Source organism: Limanda limanda, chromosome 18 (assembly GCF_963576545.1).
Source record: "Limanda limanda chromosome 18, fLimLim1.1, whole genome shotgun sequence".
Classification (NCBI taxonomy): Eukaryota; Metazoa; Chordata; class Actinopteri; order Pleuronectiformes; family Pleuronectidae; genus Limanda; species Limanda limanda.
The window spans coordinates 6,455,220-6,480,584 of record NC_083653.1 but is presented as its reverse complement, the minus strand read 5'-3'; the positions used below and the strand labels follow the sequence as shown (position 1 = coordinate 6,480,584).

Below are 25,365 nucleotides of genomic sequence, written 5' to 3'. Positions count from 1 at the left end.
ATAGTCACAAAGGGAACTGCAACTACACAGTGAAGCGGGTTGATTTCATGCAAACCACAAAAGCAACATGAAAGTCAGGAGATCATCACAGGCATTTGTATTTGCCCTCGAGTGATCCTCTGCTGTCGAGATGCTTCACTTAAATATAGAAATATCATCTTCAGAGTGGTGCCAGACAGGAAATCACACTGGTGTCGAGGCTCAGGGGGAAAAGCGGGTGTCTAGTAATTGGCACGTTACTGGTTTGATCACCGGCTCCTTCACACAGGAGTTCTGCAGTTGAGTTGCAAACTTTTAAACAGCAAATCAAATCGTGTTTAAACAAATAGCCGAGTACGAGCGATAGCCAGTCAAATCCCGCCAATGCAAAAAAGGGTCCATGTCAGAATGACTGTTGAGATAGTTGGTGAAGCTTCATCTGCTTGTGGAGGTTATTCGCTGTGTAGCATTGCTTTGACAGCTAGCACGAAAGCTAAGTTATGTGTCTCAAGCAGAAAATTGTGATACTATGACGGGAGTGGATGACTCCCATCGCCGAGCGGAGTCATGATACAACACGTGCCTGTGAGTCCTGAGTAATTGCTCCGGATGCTGCATGAGTCAGTGTGAGAATGTGTGAATGAGACACACATTATAAAATACTTTGAGTGGTCTATAGGTTCGGGAAAGCACTTTATAAATACAGACAATTTACCAAAGTCAGTGGGCTCAATCCTCTGTGAATCATTAATGTCTCTAAAAGAATTCATTGAAATTCAACCGTGCCTGAGATATTAAAGTCACGACCCACCAAACAGTATTCCTATAGTACCAGCGCACAAGCAGAGCTGAAAAGAGCAGATTAACGTGTAGTGTACATTAAATGTCACTCACCATTCTCAGAGGTCTGAGAGATCCCACGAATGGTGAGGGGAAGCCCCAGGCCTCAGGGAAAGGGTACACCCCTGTCTCCAGCACAGCCAGCATACCCTGGAACCCCGGGTCACTGAACAGCAGCCACCTGCAGGACAGAGGAACATGTTGATTAAACATTAGGCCAGAAGGTTTCTCTACTTTGAGCATCCTGGGACTTTCAATGGAGACAAATTGTACTTTTTCATTTTTTTTCCCTCTAATGTTTTAGCTAGTTTTTTTGTGTTGAGTTCCGCACGTTAAAAAAGCCCAAAGTACTAGAAAAAAGAATGTCTTTGCTATCTATGCTCCCGAAACGCCTCATCAGTAGTCCGACAAAAAACGTACGCATCATCTCAATGTCATGTGACAGCAATTCCCACCTCTAACTGCTTGTCTTAAAGAGACAGTAGCTGAAAGTGTTTCAGACAGAGGCTGAAAAGAGGAGCTGCAGCAATGGGCAGTTTGAGCAAAGTGAGGCGTTTTCTGAACATTAGAGCACCACAATCTTTCCAAGTAATATCCCTAATTAATATGATTAACCTTTAAGGTTATTTAAAATAATCTTTTCCAGTCACTGTGAGTCAAAACCTTGCATGACTTGTGAAATGGAGTCAGTGGCTCCTGTGTCCTTAAAACACAGATAAGTATGATTGATGCCTTCTGCTCATCATAAGTAGAGGGAGTGTGTTAATTGGGTATTTTCTCTCTACCTCAAACGTGAGGAACGCAACCAGACCAGAGAACAAAATCTATTTGCTTTAAAATAAAACATCTTGGGAATGGTATGCCTCAGTTCAAAGCATTTTTCTAAACAATTCACTTTTTACTGTGTCTGCAGCCGTTGTTGGAGCTCTGCCCCGACCTCTGGTATTCCGAGCCATTGTGTGGCACAGCACAAAGCTACATACCGATCACCACATGTGAGCCTCTGGGGGGAATAAAATATACACCCAGCTCAGTCTGCCAGAGCGAGGAAACGATACCAAGAACTGATGCCAACCTTATGGCGCTGAAGGACACACACTAAGAGGAGCAAATGAGTCAGTTGCTCAGTGAAGTCAAACACGCTAAGGCCACAGTAAAAGCTACAGTACAATTGTTAGACGCAAAACTACGTACATCTGCTGTACAGTTGCTCCTCCAACTGTCGCAGAGGTAAATCATTAATAACTAAGCAGAGGAATGACAAGGCAAGTTGTAAATTATGTTGAGGTTCTGAGAAATGCTGAACCAATCCCTAAAATGGTAGGATTCTAGCGAAGGTGCGACTGCCAAGGTAAACCTCCGAAAATAGCTGTGGGAAAAAGGTCTGCTGTCATTAACCTCATCAGGGGCAGGGCACAAAACCTCCTGAATGCCTCCACCTCTCACATGGAAAAACATGCTTCCCTCTGCCAAATTCTCTCCGCACCTATGCCTGTTTCTCACTCACCATCTGTCGACTTCTCAGTCTCCACCTCTCCACGTTTTCCAAGTGCGCCCAAACCTACTCTCTCTCTCTCTCACGTTTCTCTGACATGCAACGGCAGGAGAGACATTCCCGAGCAGCCAAATGAGCGCGAGTCCGAGCAAAGACGAAGATAAACACTCAGGAGCTTAGTAATGCTTATCATCACTCAGCCATTTGTCAAAGTCAAACAGAGAGGATCCCATTCAAACAAACGGCTCAGCAGGCTCAACGTATTGTAGAGAAGAAAGTCTCCTCCTCCGTTTTGTCGCTATCAATACAAAAAATCACTGGAGTTGTCTCATTACTTTGTTTTCTGCTGCTGCAAAACAAAGGCACTCCTTCATTTTTCAGCGACTGAATCAATCGAATTTCAAATAGAATCAACCGCTCTTGCTCCCTCTCGTATCAATCACCATAATTAGACCATTTGTCTTGCGATTGACTTGTGGGCCAATTTTGAAGCAACACTCTGTGTGTGACTTTGGAGAGTTGTGTGCGTGATCAGATTTGCAAATGTGCAAAAGAATCTGCAAATTTGCATTCAGAGTCTGTGTCTGCAGGAATCCGATTTGCAAATGTGTAGACGAATCTGCAAACATGTGCATATAGATCTATTAATGTGTAGATAAATATTTAAATGCATACATAGGTACTCATTGCTGAAAAGGTGTGTTGCTCAGAAGTTACAACTCAGACGGGACTCCCAATTAGCTGTAATGATTTTTACTACACCTCTGTGGTGTCTAAGTGGATCTGCAAGTGCGAGTCGAGATTCGTCCGTATCCACCGGTATTCAGAATGTTTTCTTTTTAACCCTGAGGCAAGCACGGAGGCCATTTCCATACATTTTCCTGTGCACTTTGTGAATTAAATAAATAAATATGGTGCCAACCAAACTTGGGCATGGCTGCAAATGTCAGTGAGACTTGGCTCCAGCTCCCTGTAACCCTCGAAAGTTAAACGGTATAGGATAGCAGTTGCATTTGCAGATTCTTTTGCACATTTACAAGTCTGATCAAGCACGCACAGGTTGAGATACAGTTACACAAACCTCCACACACAAACACAGCTCTATTGTTGCTGTAACACAGAGGTCATTCACAAAGATCTTAATGATTGGTTTTGCAGAAGCAGCCACACTTACACCCCAGAGTGCACTTGGATGGAAGCCGTGCTCAGCGGGACGCCAAACGAGCCCGTCTCTATTGTGTCATCGTGGTAAGGTGTTACTCTCCCGTGGCCCTCTGGTTCAGTAAACAGATCAATATGGGGTATGCTGTAATCCTGCAGACGCGTGGAAACAAGCACAGGTATTATTAGCAGTGGCCCACACGGGTCCTTAAATCCTTCTTCACAATAACAACAAGTAAGGTCTTGACGCCTTATTCTTTTCTCTTCTGGAGGATTCAGGACTGAGGATCGATGAAGCAATTAGCTGCTTTTTTCCGAAGGCCATGTGAGTCTGCCACAATGTGGATATTGAGATATCAAAGGCCAGATGAGGTGGAAGCGTTTGATCCGTGCACTCACCCAGACAGCGAGTCGAACAGAGCCAATCAGCATGGGCGGGAGGTTCTGTGGTTCCGTCTCCGAACTTGGCTCGGCCCACATGTTTGTCAGCTCTATTCCCCCCTCCTCCAAGGCGATGGTGCGGCCCTGGAAGTCGGGTTTCTCGTAGAGCACCCAGCTGTGGTGAGAAAAACAAAACATACAACATCATAAGGCAGAAGCACGTGATCACAATACAAGATTAAAAGGTTTTAGCAATTTTTTCTTAAATTTGTTCTCTCTTGCTGAAAGTTGAAAGCGACAGATAGAGAAATAATATCGCTTATCTGTTAGTTTTTAAAAAACTGCAAAAGCATCATCCACACGTCTAATTTGGTTAATCTGTCACAGAACTGAAGTGTAAAAGTCACACTTTGCCCTCATAACACTGACATGTTTTCACTCTTTGTGCTGCAGATCTTTATCTAACAGATTGTTATCAGAGCTGAATAGATGTTCTCCTCTATCTCTCCTCAAGAGAAGGAACAATTGTGTTTCCCAAGAGGCTAAATCCCTTTATACATCCGTCAATTAAACAGTGGCTATATAGACAGTATGACAGGAGTATGATTCCTCCATGCACTAACATGGAGGAGGCAGGGTTCATGACCTATACTGCAGGCAGACACCAGTTGGCAATGTCATCCATCTTTATATACAGTCTACAGTCTATTCAATTATAACAATAAAAGAAAAAAGGGATTGAACTATCCGAGAGAGACCCCTCTGCCTCCTTAGAGGAATATGTGCACAGAATAATTATATTTAGCAAGTGTGGAAATCTCAACGCAGCTATTTAATTAAATTGTGACGCATCCAGCAGCCATAAGAATCACACTTGAATCACAAACAGACACTCACATTAATTCAAACTACACCTCAGTTCACATTTTCGTCCCATTGTCCGTGAGTTCTGGTTGAATCCTGCGACTTACCATCCTCTGACAACCTTCACAGATATGAGGGGCGAGAGCTGCAGAGCTGTGGCATCTGCTACATCCCTGTGAATCTCATACGCTTGGCCACTGAACTCGGGTTTCTCAAATAACACCATCTGTGCAAAGAAGTGAGGGGCAGTGTCAAAAAAATATCAACACATCTGCCACGGAGAGAGAAAAGTAAATGGAACAATGCATGACATGTGTACTGCATTATGATGACTCACTGTGCTGCAGAAGAAGAACTATAGTAAAGCACTTTCCTACAGTTTTTCTCTTGAGTTACAGTAACTGCTACACACACTGATACTGCTAATGTGAGGCAGCACTTTCAAATAAAGTAACCTTTTAGAGCATGAGCTAAAAGTGGCCGCTCTATAGACCTGGTAGTCAACAGCAACAACTTGGACCTTGAAAGCTTTTTCAAGCACTGTGCACTTTTTTTTTTTTTTAATGGCACTCATGACAGAAGATCTCCGGGAGAGAAACTGCGAACACTGCACCGCAGGGGAGTGAATATCTCTCCTTCTACGAATGCAGTTACACAATAATGAAAAACCACAAGTTTTCACTGCGTTGGCAGCGCTGTGTTCTGTGATTGTAATCACATCCAGCTGAGAATCTGCCCCACACTGTTTTTTTTATAATACGTTGTTTACCCCCAAGAACAGCGTATGAAAAGCAGATGTTTCCAGAGAACACAGAGTTTATCTGCCCAGAGTCCTGCCTCCATCTTGTTTCTGCTCTAAGTGGGCAAAGCTGGGTCTACTGTACCTTTCCAGGACGCTTGTGAAATCCCTTGGCGACTCTTATCTGGAATGTAGAAGCACAGAATTACCATGGGGACAAAGTCGGAAGTGCAAGACAAACATCTGTAAAATGCCAGAAATGTTGACCTGCACTTTTCTTTGTGCAGCAGCTCTGTGTCTGTTAACTGTCCTGACCGACCTTTAGTTTACTTCTCGAGACAGAATCAACCCACAGAGGCTGTTTTACACTTGAATTCAAAGCATTGCAAGTAGAAGCAGAGCGAGTAGAGAGAAGGTGTTTCTCAAAACAGCTTTCATGTTGAAAGATTCAAATGTCAGCAAAGAGAAACTGAAAAAACTTAAAAAACAACAAATAAAAAGCTCACAGCATGAACTCAGTAACAATTATTTTCATTTAATTATTTAAGAAAAAGGACAGATCACTTGTTTGCTTTTGTTTTTCGACTGTTGGTCGGACAAAATGTGTCTTCTGGCTCTTCTATCAGTACTAAATAAATGATTGCTGGTGTGAAATGGGGTTTTGTTTATCGTGTTCATGAGATGAATCGACATGAAGCTCAGAGTCCTCGAGTTGTGTCATGTTTGCTGATGTTTTCAGAAACGCTTGAGGCCACTGAATTTCTCTTGCTGTTTGTTGGAAAGTTATATTATATGGAGTCTTTCTTTTAAATTGTATAAAACATCTGAATGAAACAGTCTTTGACTTTGAATCCCCTGCAGCAGGTTACCTGACTGCTCGCTTGCTCCTGCATCATTACCATAAGTTTTATTTGCACAATTTGAAGCAATTTACTCCGGTTTACAGGAGTATATTAATTAGTATGAATTATATACTTTTTCTCATGGAAGTGATGCAGCCCTAAACACATACAGTCATTGTCACTCGTACAGATTCAATCAGAGACAAATGAGACAAAACTCCAGAGGTAGTGTGAACAGAGAAGCTTTGGACAAGCTTTAACAGAAATATCAATAATAATGAATAATGTCTCCACGTGCAGCTTATGCCCATTTACATGTGTTAACTTGTGATATGTACGATTAAACGTGTGTGTGGGGCTCACTGACATGATGAGCAGGTTTCTCATGCGGCGGAGCCAGAGGCTTCTCAGGCAGAGCAGGATGTGTGCTCGGAGGAATCCCAGGGAAACGTGGAGGAACAGCCTTGGGAAGCAGCGGACCTGGTTTTACAGCCACGTCTGCTTCCCCCCCTGGAGCCACAGTCGGCATTTTCTCGATAACCTGACACAAAGAAAAGTTCAATGGGATTCTCTACAGATAAAAATGTCCTCAGATGACTTGCATCGACATTTAGAAACATTCTAAACATTCCAAGAGACAACGATCAAACTCTGAATGTTGCTGTAGCTGCTGTAGCGTGGCTTCACTTCTACTTGTCTGAGCTTGTCAAAGGTATTTTTACCAGGAAAAATCTCAGTTCTGAGGACAAGTACATTTACAACCAGGTCGTCTTTAAGCAGTGAAGCTAATATAAATAAAACAAACCTTTCTATTGACTTCCTCTTGTCCGTGTGTGCTTTGCACTGGTTTTGCTGGTTCCCGCTGGAGGAACTTCTCCAAATAGTCTGGCAGCTTGATGTCGTTAAAGGAAGGAAGTGGAGGACCTGAGTCATTGACCACAGCCTCCGCGGCCTGGGCTTCCTCTCTGCCGCTCAGGGCAGAGCTCTGCTTGGCCAGTGTGTCTTTGACCGGGGTTTGGGCCGTTGGGCTTGGCAGGGGTGGAGGGCTCAGCTGGGGGGGGCTGCTGGGAGAAACATCCCCAGAGCTGCTGGCGTCTGCCTGTGCTTGAGCTCCATTCCTCTTCCCTCTGAAGTTGCTGGAGGTGAGGCTGCTGAGGACACAGCTTCCCTCCAAGCGAGACTTCACCTTGATCCTATTGTCTTTCTCCTCTTTGCCATCATCCTCATCCTTCACCGGGGTTTTCTCCCTGAGCCGAGAGTCGTTGTCCAGGCTGCTGAGCAGCAGGCTTCTATCGGCCAAACTGGCCCTTGCGGGCTTCACAACAGATTTCTCCTCGCTCTTGCGCTTGGCTAACATGCTCGGCAGTTCTATGTTGAAATTATCCTTCTTCCTCAAGCCGAACTTAAACTCATCGGGGTCAAACGTCTTTTCGAAGCGGGCCTCTTTGATCGCCGGCATGGCAAACAGGGGCTGAGGTGGCCTCAGTTGGGTGTGTTTGCGTGGCGGATAGGAGAAGGGGGCGCAAAGCTTCTTGATCTTCTCTACGAAATCAACGTCGTCCAGATCAGTGTCCAGGAGGTTGCTTTCACTCCCAGAGGAGCTCAGTTTGGGCTCGGAGACTTTAAGTCTGCGTTTGGGGAAGTCCACATCCAGCCAGCTGGAGGGAGCGTCTTGTTGGCTCGTAGCATCATCTCTGCTTAGTCCCAGCGGCAAATGGAGCTTCTTCATGGGCAAACGCTGGGGTGACCCAGGGGTCAGTTTCTCTGCCTCTGGGGAAGTGGGGGCTTTTTGACTCGGCTTTCTATCGCCTGCTTCCTTTTTGACTGTGGCTATTCGTGAATGCGATGAGATGTCACCATTAGGAAGTAGAGGACGCTCCTTTGGTAGCGGCCTGGATGTTTCCTCAGCTGTCCTCTGTTTCTCATGAAATGTGGGTTTTAAAGCGTCACTATCAGGACGACGCTGTGCTTTTTCTTCTGTGCTCATGCGAGTAGAGCTCGGGACTAGTTTTGCAGCATCTCCTGAGATTTTCTCCTCTGAGGGCTCTGCTTTAACAGTGTTTTTCCTGTCATCCTGTCCTGCTCTCGGGCTTCTCTTTGGTTTAGAGACAGAAATAGGAGAACGCTCTCCCTCTGCCATATTGCCCGTCTGTACATTTATCAGAGCTGGAGGGTAATTGGAGGCTTTTACGGACACCTCCTCGGCCACTGCTGTAGCTTTGGAATTAGGCTCGGAGCTGGAGAACTCAACATCATTAGCTCTGTCTGCGTGTGAGTCATCGGGCGAATGCTTCGATTTTTCCACTGATACAGAATTAGGCTGTGGTTCGGCTGCAATGACCACAGGACCTACTTCTGTTCCAGAGCTTTCTGTCTGCACTTGTGTTTCTATCGCTCCCTTCAAAGGCCCTTTGTCAGGCTTGGTCAGACTCACCGCCTCATTAGTCTGGACGACGGCACAAATATCACCTTTTTCTGGTTGTGTCGCTGCCGCCCTCTGACCTTTGTGATCTGCTGATGATCCGCTGGTCGTTTCTGATGACTTAGAGGCCGGCTCTGGTTTTTCAGCTTCCTGTTTTGTCCTGTCTTTAATGTGCTCCTCTTTTCTTTCAGCGGTTTTTGTTTCATCGCCCTTCGCAGCCTTTCCCTCCTTCCCCGAGTCACCTTGACCACCCGCTGTCTTGAAATCTGAACGCTGGAGCTGCTGTGTTTTATCTTTGTCTTTCTTCTCAGTCTGATTTGCTTTTTCACTCCCCGACTTTTCTTGCCTCTCGGCATCCTCACTCCCAGTCGGCTTTATCACGTCCGTGTTCTTGTCTTGAGGTTGCGATTTTTGCCCTTTGTCTCTCTGACCGGGCGGCCTCACTTTTTCTTTGCTTCTCGAGTCGTGTTGAACAGAACATTCTTTATCAGATTTGAGGTTTTCAACAGGTGGGGCCTGTTCCGTCGAGGGAGGCTGGTCAGCAGAGGGTGAGGGAGAGGGGGCTGAATTCCCCCCGCTGCCCTTGGAGACCTTTTCTCTCTCCTGTGTGAACACCAGACCCCCGGCCTTTTCCTCCTTTCGGGGTGAAATTACAGGATCCTTGTCAATGGGCTTCCTTGTTCCCCTGTTACGAGCGGGGGCATCAGGTTCGTCTTTGTTGACAGACGGATCAGGGAACCCCTTCTGTGCGTTCGCTGGTTTGTCAACATTCTTCTTTGTAAGTGAGGAGTCAAACCGCTTTTCCAGTTTTTCTGAAACACCCGCTTCCTCTTTAAAAGCTTTTTGTTTGGCATCAGACAGCGACGGTTTTCCTGATGTGTTTCCTTCGTCAGATGAGGATGAAACTTTGGCTGTGAGCTTTTTGGAGGCAGACACCACTGTATTATCCACCTGCTCTCTGACCTCTGTCTTAAGTGTGGGTTTGCTTTCACTTTTCGGGCTGATGGGAGTTGTAGGCTCTCTGGGTGTAGATTTGTTTCTGCTGTTTGAGCTGATGGGATTTGTAGGCTTTATGGGTGTAGATTTATTTTCACCTTTCAGGCTGATGGGACTTCTAGGCTCACTGGGTGTAGATTGGTTTCCACTGTTTGGGCTGGTGGGAGTTGTAGCTTCTCTAGGTGTAGATCTGTTATCGCTGTTTGGGCTGGTGGGAGTTGTAGCTTCTCTAGGTGTAGATCTGTTATCGCTGTTTGGGCTGACTGTGGTTTTAGGCTCTGTGGGTGTAGATTTGTTTTCGCTGCTCTTGCTGATGGGAGTTGTAGTTTCTCTAGGTGTAGATCTGTTTCCACTGTTTGTGGTGGTGGTAGGCTCTTTAGGTGTAGATCTGTTATCGCTGTTAGGGCTGATTGTGGTTGTAGGCTCTTTAGGTGTAGATCTGTTATCGCTGTTAGGGCTGATTGTGGTTGTAGGCTCTTTAGGTGTAGATCTGTTATCGCTGTTTGGACTGAGGGAACTTGTAGGCTCTCTGGGTGTAGATCTGTTATCGCTGTTTGGACTGAGGGAACTTGTAGGCTCTCTGGGTGTAGATCTGTTATCGCTGTTTGGACTGAGGGAACTTGTAGGCTCTCTGGGTGTAGATCTGTTATCGCTGTTTGGACTGAGGGAACTTGTAGGCTCTCTGGGTGGAGATCTGTTTTCGCTGTTTGGGCTGAGGGGGCTTTTAGGATCTCTGCTTTTTCTTCTTTTAGAGCGCGAGCCCGTTCTGCTCGGACCTTTTGGCAGCTGACTTATGTCACCAGCGGTTTCTGAAGAATCAGCCGCTACTTTAGCCGATATGTCTGATTCAATGCTCTTAGGTTTCACACCCTGATCTCCTGCTCTACCGGTCACTGCGTCTGTTTTCTTAGAGTCGGTCGGTTGATCCTTTGGAATGGAAATATTTACCCCTACAGTAGTGGTATCTCGTCCATCAGGTTTTATTGTTATCTCTGACTTTGCTGTTTTCGCATCCAGTCTACCCTGACTGTCCTGTTCTGGCAACTCTACGGCAGCGGCTGCCACAGAGGATGTGGATTGTTTAGACATTCCTGTCATGGTTTGCTTCTGAGGCACAGCGGGCTTAGCATCTGACTTAGATGCCTCCGTTAAGTTCCTCACTCGTTCCTTGATTGACATTGGTTTCTCCCCAGGCAGTGGCCGGGCGTTGGAATTGACCGTGGCCTGGCGCTCGGCCGATCTTGACCTCGGGGATGACAACTCTGGAATTGCATTCAGCCTGTCTGTGGCTGTCCTGACCGGGGAGACGTCGGCGCTTCTCGGTGTTTGGAAGGTCTTCTTGAAGCCCTCCAGCCCCTGCTGGCGCTCAAAGAGGCTGATTTTATCTGTGATCCGACCGCCAACCGGTTTGGGCTCCTCTGCGGTTTTCTTCGGGTCTTGTAGTCTGTGTATGCAAAGAGGTGAATGTCTTAAGTCAAACATATTTTCACACTTTTTAGAATTTTAAACATTCAAAGTAGATTTTTGACCTATTTTTATACACGAGCCTCATTATTCACCCTGCCCAAAGTGCTTATCTTTAAGCATTGTGCTGTACTGTATGCTGTGACTCACACCACTGATTCTTTGTGATTACACCTGTCATTTTCCACCCACTGCACACACATTCCCTGCTTTGACAGTGATGTTCTGCCAGACAAAAGCCTGACAGGTAGGTTGGCTAATGTTGGGAGGTGCATAAGCAGAACAATAGAACATCTATTCAAATATAGTGACATTATATTCTCAGTTTCATTCATTCACATATCAAACAGTGGTCTCTATCTAACTTTAACTCACCTTGCAATAGTCTCCGGTTTGGGTTTTTCCTTTTCCTCGCCTCGGTCATTCTTTATCTTTGATTTATAATCCTGGACGTCTCCCGCAGGACTCTGCGCGGGTTCCAGCGGCACATGTTTTCTAAAGAGCTTCACCTCACTCCGGGAAACCTTCATACTCCTGCGTTTAGACTCCGGCGTCTCCGTCTTCCTCTCCACTTTGTAAAGGCTGCTGTCGTCCTCCATGTCTGCGTCCCCATCAACCGCCCACACCAGAGTGTCTGCAAAGACTGAGTTTGAATCCTGGAAGTCGTCCAACTGCTTGTCGCTATCAGAGCAGGAAGTCTTGTTTTCCCCTCCCTTAGGCAAGTCCTTAGAGGTGAGGTTTGAACTGGGGGAGGAGTTTTCAGACGGCTCTGCCATGTGAGTGCTTGGACTTTTGCCCAGAGCACTGGTCACTGATTTATCTGATGAGAGGGAACCCTCTGGGACAGGCTCTGCACTGGGAGGCATTTTCTCCTGGGGGGTGCTCACCCCATCTCCCTGAGAGTTCTTCCCCTGTCTCCTCTTGGCTGCATTTTTACGCCCCATGCTGTCTGCCTCTGTTTGCTCTTGATCAAGTTCAGGCTCTAACTCTGGGTCTTTGTGTGATTTCAGTGGCACTCCCACTGGATCGCTGTAATAACTCTGTGCCTCAGCTGCAGGCCTCACTCTTGTCCTCCTGCTCTCTGCACTTGTTGAGGTTGTGCTGTTTGTTAAATCAAAACTAGGGGATGATTTTGTCTTTTGGAGGATCTGGAGACTTTTTGTGACTTTGGTGCGGACGACTTCCTGTGTGGCGTCCTGGCCGTGGTTAAACACGCTGGTCTCCTCCAGGTACACATGGAGCCTCCGGCCTGCCTGGGCCTGTGCTTGTCTCTGGGTGTGGGCCCGGTCAGCACCCTGTTCAGAGGAGGAAAAGAGATGTGTCAGATGACTGGCATTCCTCTCAGGATTCCCACTCGCTGAAGCACGGTGGCTGCTCTCCTCCCTCCCCTCCCTTTCCACAAACTCCTCCTCCTTTGGACCTCCCTCTCCTGTCTCAGTGCTACTCACAGCAGAGTCGTGTCTGCGGGCAGACTGCGTGGCGTCCCTCCTCTCACAAAGGAAACTGTCTCTGGAGAGTCCCAGCGGATTGGGACCAGAGCTGTGGTCCTTCTCCTCCTCCTCCTGCCACTGTTGATCCCCCGCCCAGGGTCTCACAGACTCCTCACTCGCCTCGCCTTCCCCTGACCAACGAGCCTGATCACCGATCGGGGGGTCATCTTCTGTTGGACTCTTCTGACCCTTTGCCTTCCATGGAGATAACCAGCTCCCAATACGGCCCAGGACCCCGGTGCTCGGCTGCTCCTCGGGGCTCTCAGACTAAACCAAAGCGGAGAAATGACTCAGATTAATTCCTTCTTACACGTGTGCATCTGCAGTCAATTAACATGCATATTTCAATATAAACATGTGCAAACTATCACGAGTAGTTGCACATGATTATGCAAATATCATTAACTGTCAATGAACAAAGGGAGGGAGTGCAGGCTTGGCATCAAGAGTAAATAAAGGTCGGGATTATTTGTTCACAGACATTTTTTTTTTTTTAGTACGGCCATGCATCTCTCAGCACAGCAAATACATGCAGGAGAGCTTATAACCTGTGAGCTTACCGTGGAAAATACCATATCATTCAGACTCTTTATGTAGGTGTTGAACATGATTTTGGTTTAGAACAAAAACTCCTACAGAGCATAAAACAAAAACAAAATCATTCCACCAGGATATTCAATATAGCAGAGAGAAAGAGAAGAAGTTCACCATTAATTCTGCCTCAGCAAAGTGAAAGATCCGATCATAATTCTGTACTAAGGAGCAATAGTAGCTGTTATAAAAAAAATAAATCGACTCACCCTTAATTAGACATTGAAGAAAACTTTCCTCCCCCCCTGCAGCAGGTAAAGGTCTGTCAGTTTGTACAGTTTGAAATCTGCATCATGGTGTTTGTTAATCAGAAGTTCAGTTTAATCCTCCCAGCATCCAGTGAAGCAAACACTGCACGAGTGTGTTAGACTGAGGAATTGGAGATATGAGTGGAGCTGAAGTTCTGCCCCTCCACACAGCCAAGTGGTTAAACTGATGCGTTTAAGTGCACCTCGGAAACCCCATGTGCCACTGCCTGGATCGGTTGTATAGCTGAGTTAAAAAGTGATTTTCATCAGCCACCTGACCACAGTATTTTTTACAGTATTTTTAATGGATAGAGTATTTTAAATTGTATCCTATGAGCCACGTCAGAGTGGTTGTTGTCACCTTCTGAGTCAAAATGTGGTTCTGGATACACAGAGTCCAGTGGGAATTACCACTTAGGAGGTATTGACACTATTGACTGGATTTTCGTCTACACTGCCAAAGACAAATCACCTCCTAGCTCTCACTGATTGGGAGTGAATGGAAAGTGAAGCCTCAGAGATATTCAGGTGTGTGACCGTCTGCATTTGACTGCAGGTCTCCTCCCCTCTATTTCCTGACTTTTATAATATTTTTAAAATACCCTTCACTATGGAGAACAACAACAAACCTTGACATTTTTCGCTGTGACAAGGAAATGTCGTATCTTTGAATTTGCATCACTCTGATCAACATTTCTCCTCTTTGTTCCAGAGAGAGGACTCCTCTGATAGAACAGAGATATTGTTTGTTACACATGAGATTACTCGGATTCCTCATTGTCTGATTTATCTCTCTCCGTCTCTCACATGCAGATCTATAAACACATGTATATGTGTGTCTGAGACCGTGGGTCCCTGTGAGTCACTGTACATTTGCTAATACACGGATATCTTGTTAAAAAGATAAATTATATGTGACGTAACTATGTTTGATTATATATGCATTGTATAAAAATCTACGTGTGCATAATCTGTACACATATTACTGCAATCTATTTGTTGTTCTGCTCTGGAAACCAAGCAACGCAGACAGACAGTTATACCATTCCATTCCATTTGTCAGCCGAACAACAAACCCTGAAGCAGGATTATGAAACGATGAATGTAAACAGAGAATGACAAGGACATGTTTGAGATATCCAGGCGTTAACCCATCACAACTTGGCACAGGAATCAGATCATCACTGGATTGTCAGATATGTGAGACACTCGCTAGACATCAGGACAAGTGAGTCCAACTTTGCTCTTGTGCTTTACCTCTGTCTGTTAAGTCCGGTTAACAGGAGATTGATCTAATATTACACTCTATATATCCAGAGGAGATCTATTGTGCATAAATGAGCAGCTCGGGACATTTTAATTTGAAATCATATTAAATTAAAGCTACAAATTATAGAGACCCTGCTGGCCTAGAGTTGCTAAATCACCTTGTCTGGGTCTTTTATGGTTGCTGCACTCAAATTTCCCACGTTCATTTGAGCATTTGAAGGCACCGAGGAGGCCATGTCCAAATAAAGTTTTCCAGGGGAAATTACGCAGTGACTGTGGGTTTCTGAGCCTGTGCACTTCACATATTTTTTGGTTTTTCCAGAATCTGCTTGTCCTTGTTTAACTTGGAGCGCAGCTCAAGTCAGTGTTTCCATGCTGCAAAGAGCAAGAAACTTAACCCTTTGTTTGCTCCTGTCTGGGTAAACACTCATTGTTTCAACTTTTAAAATGAAGAAAAAGGAATAGTGATACATTTTAATCAAGGTCTACTGATTCCTTTCCAGACAAAACATGTCATAATATCTGTTTAGAGCGTTTAAACAACACCTTGAACACACTTATTACAATATTTGCATAATAACAAAGAGCTCAGAAAAAGGATTAAGTGAGACAGGCAGATAAATAATTTAAAACTTATGAAGGTTATTCATGAAAATATTTGTATTTGCTAAAAAAGTTTGGTGTCACACTTCATCTATTGATAAAAGTACCACATTTAAATAAAAGCCACCATTTTGTGCTGATTGAAAAATCACATTAATTGGTTTGTACGCGTTGACGTCAATAACTTGGAAACTCATGTACAATCATTTTTGTAGAATTTTCCGCGTGGTTTGGAGATAAATTACGTGATTATTCAGACTACAAAAGAACGCACAATTACTCCATCGTGCCTGTAGGTGCGGTTGTGGCACTCAGTCCGATGTTTGTTTTTTCAAGTGATAAAGCTTTTCTGGTCGGATATTAATTCAGCGGCTTGAACGGTTCAAGGGAGAAGTTTGACCTGAGGTGTTCGCAGATGACATAAAAAACTGTCAAGGAGATAAGAATCTACCTCATTAATCTCGTTTGAAAGGCTTTTATTTTCCTTCCCGCCCAAGTTAAACCGTCGAACCGGTATCTGCACACACACAAAACAGAAGCTCTGAAGCTTCAGCGGAGTCATTATTAAAACCTGTATTGAAAAATTATGTCGACTGCTTTACATGTGACGACGTACAACAACTTGGCAACACGTGTACACAAGTTTTGCAGACTTTTTGAGTGCTTGTTCCGACTTGATGCTACTTTGCATAGTCAGGGACTAATTTTAACGATTATTCCCACGCAGCATGCATGCACAATTACTCCACCTTGCCTGTAGGTGGGGGTGTGGCCCTCATAATCAACGTTTCTGCTTATAACACCTTTTATTGTTGGATATTAGCTCAGAAGCTTGGATGGCTGAGGAGTAGTTTGACCTCAGGTGTTTCCAGATCAAGAACCAGCTGTCACAGTGATTACCATCAACCTCATTCATTTCATTTGAAAAGCTTTCTTTTTCTTGTGCCCGCCCACACACACCATCCAACAGGTTTTCTACACAAAACCAGCAGCAGCCCTGGAGCCTCAGTGCGCTCCTCTATCGAAACCATTAAGCCCCCAGTTCATCCCTTTACGCACGACCCCGGAGGCGCAGAGACGCATCTTACCATGATTTCATAAAGTCCCTCCAGTGTCTCCCCGTCGTCTCGGTTCAGCGCAGCCGCCGCAGGAACACCTCACACGGGTCGAAGTCTCCCAGTGGCTCCCTCCTCCTCCCTGGGGTAATAACCTCCGCACTCCTCGGTGCGTCCTGTGCGCACAGATCCGATGAATATTCACTGCGCACCGAAAGTGGAAAGCACCAGCTGTGCCTGTGGTTCTGCACCACTTGTGTCATGGTGACTTTTTGGAGGAGTTATTGTCTTTCCCACAAGGGCTGACGGGGGTTAGGTGGAATCTGCCCGGGCCAGGTACACACACCCCGAGGCTCGTCAGCGTCGTGACACAGCAGACAGATATGGAGGCTTCATTGTGCAACTGTGTCAGGGCCACATGCGAACACACAGACTGGGACTGCTGCAGGATGATGTCCTATACACTGCCCATGATGTTTGCATTTCACAATTCACACGTAAAAATAGACACTGTAATCAAAACACACCATATACATTCAAATATAAAGAAACAAAACAATAACAACGCAGAAAACCCAACACTTATCGTGATTGTGTAGCTCAATGTTCAGTGCAGTGAAGAGTTCCACAGTCACAAGTCCGATCCCAGACGTGGGCCTCCATCAGCAAACATGCAGAGCTCTCAGCAAGGTGTAATCTGGATGTGAACCTGAAGTGGGCCATGTGGTAAATGCTGGATTTGGATCAATTGGCACAAAACAAAAATAGCTTTGGCTGACATGTGATATGGTTGTGGGAAACAGAGAGATTTAGAATTGTGGCCTTTTAAAGATGTGACAGAGGGGGTTCAGATATTACCGGCTTATTACAGATAACATGAAATGTTTCAATTGCAAATATTTTAAAAAGAGATTTGGGGGATATCGTCTTGCTGACACATCTGATCAAACATAAGGTGTCAATTTTAGGAAAATAACATGCCTGTATATTCTGTATAAAGTTTCAAAGAAAATCAGCATAAGCTGAGGTGAAACACTTTATTTACCCAACACAAAATATCTCGCTGTAAAAGGAAAAGGAGAATAACATTCTATATGTATATATATGGAATGTGAAAGTTGTCCTGATGCTGAAGTCTCATTCTGACCCTCATGTTTTATTTAATAGGTTTTTCTGTTTGCTGCTTGATTTAAAAGACTTGTTTTGAGTTTGGTAGTCGAAGCGGAAAGGAGCATGTTTATCATAAAATGTGAAGACAGGATTTAAAGAAGGACTCGATACGTTCACACTTCATTCGTTCTCCTCTCTGACATTTAAATTCATTCAAATTGACATTAAAGGCCAGAATAAAAATGTCATTAATGCCTTTATTCGTTTCCATAAATGTTTTAACTCAAACTGTTCTTTTCTTTTCTTTTCAACAGAGGGCTTGTATTTGCCTCCAGGCTCTTCTCTTAAAACCAACAGGTAACATCTACACTTACACCTCAAACACTTTTTATTCACACAGTGCACATCACTCCTCCACATCACATTCACTGATATATGCAAACAACACCCCCCCCACACACACACACACTCTGTCTGCAGCTTTCTCATCACTTATTTATGTGCGACAGAAACTGAAACCTGTCTCCTTCTACACCCTATGAAATATTTACAACTTCACCTTTCACATGTGTTAATTCTTACTATTGGCAAAACACTCACAGCGTAATGATAACACATGTATTAATATCTTCAATATGCACAAACAGTGAAGGCAGACGTGTGCTCTCTCTCCAAATAGTTCCGATAAAAGCTTAAACAAATACATTACAGAGCAAAACATATCTCTAAAGTTAGACAATCCACAAAATTAATAATTAATCATAATTAGAGAAAAGTATTGTATGTTAGTGAATAAATTACCAGTGTTTGAGTTACACATTATCTCGGAGGAGCCCTGTTGATTTGCATGTAATAGAATTGCTTGGCAACATGGTCAACGACGCATTACAAAATGAGAAAATATTCCTTTTCTCTGTGGCTGTCCAGTCACTTTAATACAGAACATTATGCAATACAGTGACTGTTTGTATTGTACGCCTGTTTTTCCTTTGACAGTTTAAAACAGTTTACTCTGTTGGTACATGCTCAGCTGTGCTGACTCCACAGCATCTAATCCCCCCCCCAGCGGCGTCGGGCTGGTTTTACTGGTTTGAAACCAATTAAAGACGAAGCGGTGACAAAAATACAGACATGTTAAAAAAGAAGAACACTGAGAAAACCAAAACACGCACAGTGGGATTCTCTCTCTTCTCTAATTGACCTGGATTGTAAAGTTTAACAGGAAAACTGGTTCTACACTAAAAGTGAAATGAGGGGATGAGTCACACATTCTGCTTTACTCTGCAACTCTTTGGCCAATTATAATATTCACTATATGGAGCTGTTATTTCTCACATCTCAGAACGAGTCTTACAGCAGAATCATTTTCACACTCAGACAGATTCAGACCTGCTCAACTGACAGCTGCTGACAACAGCCAGCTCACTTTCTGTCGGGCAAAAGAAACCGTTCCTCGCTCTCTGTTTCCTCCCAGATTCTTCTTTCCTGGCGAGAGCTGTTGGAGTTGGCAGCCTGCTGGGGCAAGGCGCACGATCTTTTGAAGTAAGAATATGATGTTTTTTTTAAGGCTCGTCCCTGACTCTCAGACTGCAGAGAGGCTCTAAGACTGCAGTCTAATTTTAAGGTTTGATGTTCTTTTGTGGAGTTCTCTTTCTCCAAAGTGACTCTAACCACTGCGTTTGGCTTTGACAGCTGCCCAATTTAGAATAACTGTTTTGGTTGGCTACACTTTATTGTATCGTACAAACTAAGCTGGGGAAAAGTCGGAGAAAGAATCAAATCCCCGTCGGACGAGCAACCGAACCCTGCGCTGCATTGCAGAGAGATAAAGAGACTTTTGTATGTGGTCGGTTTGGTGCAGTGACTCATCTGCAGAGCGTTTTTCATGTTGTGCATCTGTTAACTCAGACCTCACCAACGGCGACGCAGCAAGTAGCATGCTCTCACCCTCAGACAACACCTCACCTGCTTCATTTGACCTTTAGTCCAGACAGTGGCTCAGTTTAGCTAGCCTACAAAAACATCAATTTCTTGAATTATATTTAATGGTTTGGTTGAATAGATGTAAACACCAACGCAGGATCAGAACTCAGCAACACCTCAGTGAGTCAGACTGTGGAGGCTTCATCTCCACTTCTGATACTTCAAACTGGTATTCATGTTGTCTGACAGATATCGCACCACGGTGGCCCTCGCTGATCGTTCAGCACGAATGACACAAGATATGTCGCCTCCTTGGCATTTCCTTTTAACGCCCACCGGTTCTCTCGGGATCATGTGCGTCAGAAAAACGCCAATGTTTATTCTACTCTCTCTCTCTCTCTCTCTCTCTCTCTCTCTCTCTCTCTCTCTCTCTCTCTCTCTCTCCCTCTGTCAGTTGCCTCCCCCGCTGCTGCTCAATTGTGGTAGCGCCATTGTAAACTCAACAACTGTCAACCATAAGGCCTGCAGGGACCGCTGAGGGGCATTTGGTGAACCGAGCAAATGGGATGGACTCCCTTCATGGGATGGATGCGACTCCACTGCCCCACCCACTGGTTGCTGATGCTCACTGCACAAAGGCAAACTGCAGGGGCAATGTGGAGCCTGGAGTGGAACATGTTCATTTTCCTTCATGGATTGACCACTTACCAGCTTTGCCAAGGCTGCATTTGAAGAAGCCTACAAAATGGGACAACGGTTTTCCAATGCAGCCCCTGAAGGATGCAGGCCCTGTATTGACAGATTGTAATTGTGTTGCTCTCGTCATATTCCAGAATGTATTTTGGTTTTGAGATCAGATTACTGTAGTACCATCCCTTGCAATCACTGTTGAAGCTTTACTTTTCTGCTCACTATCTGACTTTTGAAACATGAACCATTTTCCTTCGGTCTTCTCCATTAGTAGCATCATGGGCTGTCATATTTCCAAGAAGCTCTGCTGGCACCTGAAAATAAAGCCGTCTTCTTATTTCCAGCTAACTTGGCATGGTTTAATAAGGCATAGCGTCCTCCCACTGGTCTACTTGCATCAATGCCACTAAAGATCCATGAGGGCTCTGCACCGAGAAATCCAGGCCATGGGGCAAATTCATACCCGTGTGCATACTCTCTCCACAATTTATCCACCAGTAGTTCCATGGATGCAGATGTAAAACATATATTCAGTTTCATCATTTGTTTTCCATGCAAACGGTCTCAGCTTTCTCTTCTTTGCGGTTGCACAGTGGACATGTATTTAAACTAATCTAAAAAAAAGATGTGACACACTGCTGCTCTCCTTCTCACCACCCACCAATTGAGCTGTTCATTACCCCCCCAACTAGCTCCACTGATGTGCTAATTACTGTGTTTTTAAGTTCGGCCACCGAGGAAATGAGGGAATGTGGGTAAATCAGTTGTTTTATGTGCTGCATCCTTTGTGCTCTGCTGCTCACAGGTCTCCCCTTCACAGGCCACGTGTTCATTTCTGCTGTTGTTTGATGTTAACATTATATAACCTCAGACATTGACCTGCTGCCCACACATCGTTTTACTGTCTGGGCTCCGGGGCCTGAATTCAGAGATATGTGCACCTGACTGAGCTCGTACCTTTCAGAAGCATATCTTTTTTAATCCTTCACTGGTGTCATGAGAGGTATACACTCAGCTGTGCAGGTAAAATGAAAGTTTAATAATAAATGGTTGGCCGACACTTATATTCTCAGCCCTGTGATGGCAGGCATACAATTATAATTGTGCTGTATGTGGGCTTCTGGGCTCAGTGAGAGGAAACAAAGGAGAAAAGAAATCGATACATTCAACAAACTGAATTTTATTACCAAATTTCTAGAGCTGTTCTCGTGCCAGCTGCTGTGACAGTTCATTGGTCAGAGACTAATTAATCGCTTCTCATGTAAGAATGTGATAATGCCGTGAAATAATTAAAGAATAACAATCCCTGCCGGTGAGCTTACACCAGGAGAAGAACACAATGCACCGACTTAATTGCCAAAGCCTTCCCTGCAAATGGTTCTGGGAAATGGACTAATCGCATCTGTTCAGCTTGGTTGCAACTGCCTGCCCTTTCAAAAAGAACACGAGATACTATATGTTATCACACCGAGTGTCTGAATATTTATTTCCCTGAGGTGTCGGGAAAAGCTTTAAGGGGCTGTTTGTCAGAATCTGAAATAATACTTCAGTCAAGTACGTGTTAATGCTGATTGACTCTTTGGCATTTCCACAACATCCTCACCTCAGCCAAACATATTTTGCATTTGCTGAACTGGGACAGCAATAGCTGGCAATGTTCCTTTGCATAATCACCGCCTGAAAATGCTAAGTAACATAATTTGTTTTGAATGGAAAGCATGGATGAAGACACTGACAGGAGAGTGGTGCTCCTCAGCAAGTGTCTGTATGTGTTGTCAGCTCAAATCTTCCCAAACACTTTTACTATAGCGATTATAATGATAATGGTAATTTGATGTCTTTACCGAGTTTATATGTAAGACTTTATTTAAAAGTGGACGACGCGTCTCCACTTCTTTCTGAAAAAGTGAAGCCCAAATGTGACAAATGAATTTAACATGTTCTTTACCTTTTTTTTTTATTTTTCCATGTCCAATCTGCTAACATGGAGGAGGAAGGATTTATGACCTGCAGAGCTGCCAGCCACTAGGGGGCAATCAAGATAAATTTGCTGCACTTTTGGGAGCTTTGATATCGTCCATCTTTATAAACAGTCTACTCTCAACTAGCATTTAGTTTGAGGGCTACATACCAGCGGTGCAACAACTTGTGAACACAATGCTGACATCATCTTTTTGTAGTTAATTTAGTAATTTAGTTAATTTAACATTATAATAGACAGTGATTAAACATCCTAACATTAGCATTTACTTAAAATAGTTTGTTAGTCCGATATCCAAACTCCTAATTTGGTCTCCTCCGAACACTGAGCAAAGTATTTGGCTGTTGAGATGATAAACATTCTGCTGTGTTTATTAGCTGGTTGCGAACTGGTAACAAATGCTGCAACCCACCAAGGACCAGTCGATTTCCAAAATCATATCAGCTTTATTTGTCAACTACATTCAGCAGAATAAAAAAAACATTAAATCACATCATCACCCATGGCCTCAGGTTGCCTATACCCTGTAAAGGAACCACGATATGTTTGATTCAGTGCTACTCGTCACACAGTAAAAATACACTTCACCTGTTACTAGAGCAACAACAATCCTGTGTTTTTAATCTTCTTGGTTTGACCGGGTGGCGTTTGAGCTTCGGCACAGAGAGAAAAACATCCAGGATTGCACAAGGAAACAATTCAACAACACATCACTCTGCAGTGACCATTTTTCAATCTGTGTCGTAATTCATCTTTCCCAGAAGCCACTCTCAACCCCGGAGGAGCTGAAGTGAAAGCTTCTATTTTCCAGGCAATTTTCTCTTCGGACTGAAATGCCTTTTTAAAACTGAGCTGCACGTATTGAGGAATTGTCGGGCAGCATTTATGCAGATTACTTGCCGATCTGAAAGTACACTTGTTGAAGAGCCTTAAAACACTCTTGAGCTTAATAAGAATGAAAAAGGTAGATGGTGTGTGGCAGGTGAGTGTCTTTCTGAGACTGAACGGTCTATGAAGGGGGGGGCTCCAGTTTGATGAACGGCTCGCTCTACAAATCGTCCTCCCCAAGCGTTGAGCTGTTATCCAAATTCACAAAATTGGGGATGTTGAAGTGGGACAGGGAGGCACACTCTCTGTCCCTCCTACTCTCCTCCATTAGTCCCTTCAGAGGTTGGTGGTGTCCCCCAGCTTCCTCAACATCCTCCTCCATATCCTCCATCCCCGAGGAGCTGCCTCCCCTGGGCCGGTCGCAGGTGTCCTGCTGGGCTCGAGCTGCCGTGTGCCTCCCAAACTTCTTGTCTTCTTGTTTTTGTTTCCCCTCACCCTGATCCTCCTCGTGGATAAAGAAATGAAAATAGGAGCGGGACCCCTCTAGCAGCGGACGAGAGAAGGCCTTCTCATTTTCATCCTGGACACCGCCGAGGTCGACCAGACATCTGCCTGGTTGGTGCCGCTTCTCAGCAGCATCTGGATTTCTGTTTAGGGAAGGAGGAAAGAGCTAGATTGTGATTGTTGCAGGGAAAGGCGTTGAAAACACAACTGGCTTTAATTAAACATTTGTCCTGAATGTAGCTGTCGACAAACCTATTTTATATTTCCAAAAACCTCTCTCTGTCTGTATTTGACTCAAGAACCTTTCATTTTTGTTCAGCGTTAAACCTTGAACTGTTGAATTTGGTGCAATTTGGACACATGATTTCTCACCGTTTTGGATTCTGCGTCTTGAAAATAAACACTAAAAGTCGTTCCAGAGCCTTTTTCTTACAAAAAAAAAGGAGAGGAAAGTCAATAAATTCCTTTTTTATTTTAGCTGAAACCGGTCTCGGTCTGACCTTAACAGAGCAACTCCTCTGCAGTTTCCTTTATACCTCCGAGCGCAATATCAGCTTATCAACGACGGGAACATCCACAACCACACAGCCTTACAATCTTGTGTCAGAATAGCAAACGCACCAGTGGAACTCATTACAGCTCTGCCACTCTGAGCTTCGGTACACATGGCGTGTTTATCCTCCTGCCTCCTGTGTCTGAGACTGGAAGTGTGTGAGCTGAGTTGCCCGGCACTCCCCAGGCTGCTGGAACAGGGGAAATAAGTGGCAAACCTGGTTTTCATACTCACTCCTGATGTGGAGCTCCTGTCTTTGTGAGCAGCGTGAGCACAAAGAACATGAAGATGACAAACACAGCGAGTCCGACCCAGAAGCCGATGACGATGGAGTCTGAAATGTCAAAGGGGAAAGAATCTTATTACAGCAAATAGTTTTTAATGATTGACCACTTCATCCGCATGTGGCCCCCACAAGAGCAGAAATCATCAATTACCGTTTAAAAGCAGGCATTCAGGATTTCTAAAATCGAATTAGAAGACCACTCCAGCATCCTGCTTGTCTGCTGGGGCAATTTGTCTTTTTTTCATTAAGTGGCTTGATCATTACAAGTGGAGTGCAGAGCACCAGCCAGTCCAGGGGCTGCAGGATCATGTGGAGAAGCATGTAAAGCACTGCTGAGGCAATATGGAATCAAAAAATACTGTAATGCACAGGAGCCTTGTTTGCTGACTCACAAAACACTGAACATGCACTCAGAGGCTCGCCCACACGCAGCAGAGGCAAAGGCAGGTGAAGCTTTTATCCATCTTACATCTGTGCGCCTTGAGTCCCTCGAAGGAAACCGGCTCCTCGTCGTCATAGTACTCGTACTGCCACACGTAGTCCCCGCGGCGGGCGCTGGGCTGGCTCCGGTTGTGGAGGTTGGACATCTCAACCCCGGGTTGTAACGAACCTTAACACAAGATAAAACACACGCAATCAACCCAGAGACGAAGATGCTGACATGCATCGAACTTTACCAACCACAATCTCCCCCCCTGGTGTTGGAAACAACTCCACAGCCTTTGCGCAACAATCAAAAAAAACAAATACAAATAACACAACTCCTTGTGTGCTACGTTCTTGTTACGGGTTTTTTAAAAACGTACCCAAGATGTGGAGATGAGAATCCATGGTGTCCCTGTCACGCAAAGACTCCCTCCATCCCTGCGAGCGTCCTGGAGGAGAAGCAGCAGCTCAGTGCGCATCCGCCTCATCCAGCCTCCTCTCTCTCCGACATCCACAGGGAGACTGGGACTGTTCTTCAAGTATCATGTCAACCACTGGCCGAGGCTGGTGCTGTCAATAATATTGATCACATGAATTCTCTCAGGAGGTGTGTCCACTGCAGCAG

General features: G+C 44.8%; 2 protein-coding genes across 3 annotated transcripts in view; both read right to left on the bottom strand.

Moving 5' to 3' along the window:
* The window catches only part of LOC133024034 (beta/gamma crystallin domain-containing protein 1-like), a 28,906-nt gene extending 11,982 nt beyond the window's left edge, over positions 1–16,924 (bottom strand). The window contains exons 1-10 of one of the 2 annotated variants that reach the window (XM_061090983.1): positions 16,473–16,924; positions 12,632–12,940; positions 11,559–12,478; positions 7,107–11,163; positions 6,669–6,842; positions 5,605–5,643; positions 4,828–4,946; positions 3,875–4,031; positions 3,489–3,628; positions 874–1,000 (exon numbers count right to left, since the gene is read on the bottom strand). In XM_061090983.1, the coding sequence (XP_060946966.1) occupies positions 874–1,000; positions 3,489–3,628; positions 3,875–4,031; positions 4,828–4,946; positions 5,605–5,643; positions 6,669–6,842; positions 7,107–11,163; positions 11,559–12,478; positions 12,632–12,940; positions 16,473–16,475 (6,045 nt within the window). In that variant the 5' untranslated portion in view covers positions 16,476–16,924. Of the gene's footprint in view, positions 1–873; positions 1,001–3,488; positions 3,629–3,874; positions 4,032–4,827; positions 4,947–5,604; positions 5,644–6,668; positions 6,843–7,106; positions 11,164–11,558; positions 12,941–16,472 lie in introns of both variants that reach the window. The other variant, XM_061090982.1, reaches the window with a different exon arrangement.
* Positions 16,925–23,191: 6,267 nt separating this feature from the next.
* On the bottom strand, positions 23,192–24,901 carry LOC133024948 (melanocortin-2 receptor accessory protein 2A-like). The gene is made up of 3 exons (XM_061092118.1): positions 24,784–24,901; positions 24,263–24,362; positions 23,192–23,618 (listed from the first exon to the last, which is right to left on the bottom strand). Exons 1-3 carry the CDS (start codon positions 24,899–24,901, stop codon positions 23,192–23,194), a joined length of 645 nt encoding a protein of 214 aa, XP_060948101.1.
* Positions 24,902–25,365: the final 464 nt, after the last annotated feature.

What these genes read in the sequence shown, in the direction of transcription:
- LOC133024948 (XM_061092118.1), bottom strand. Translation starts at nt 24,901, where the DNA reads ATGTCCAACCTCCACAACCGGAGCCAGCCCAGCGCCCGCCGCGGGGAC. An exon ending in GGGACTCAAGGCGCACAGAT is followed by an intron (nt 24,363 to 24,783) that starts GTAAGATGGATA and finishes TTGACATTTCAG; the next exon opens with ACTCCATCGTCATCGGCTTC. An exon ending in ACAGGAGCTCCACATCAGGA is followed by an intron (nt 23,619 to 24,262) that starts GTGAGTATGAAA and finishes TTCCCTAAACAG; the next exon opens with AAATCCAGATGCTGCTGAGA.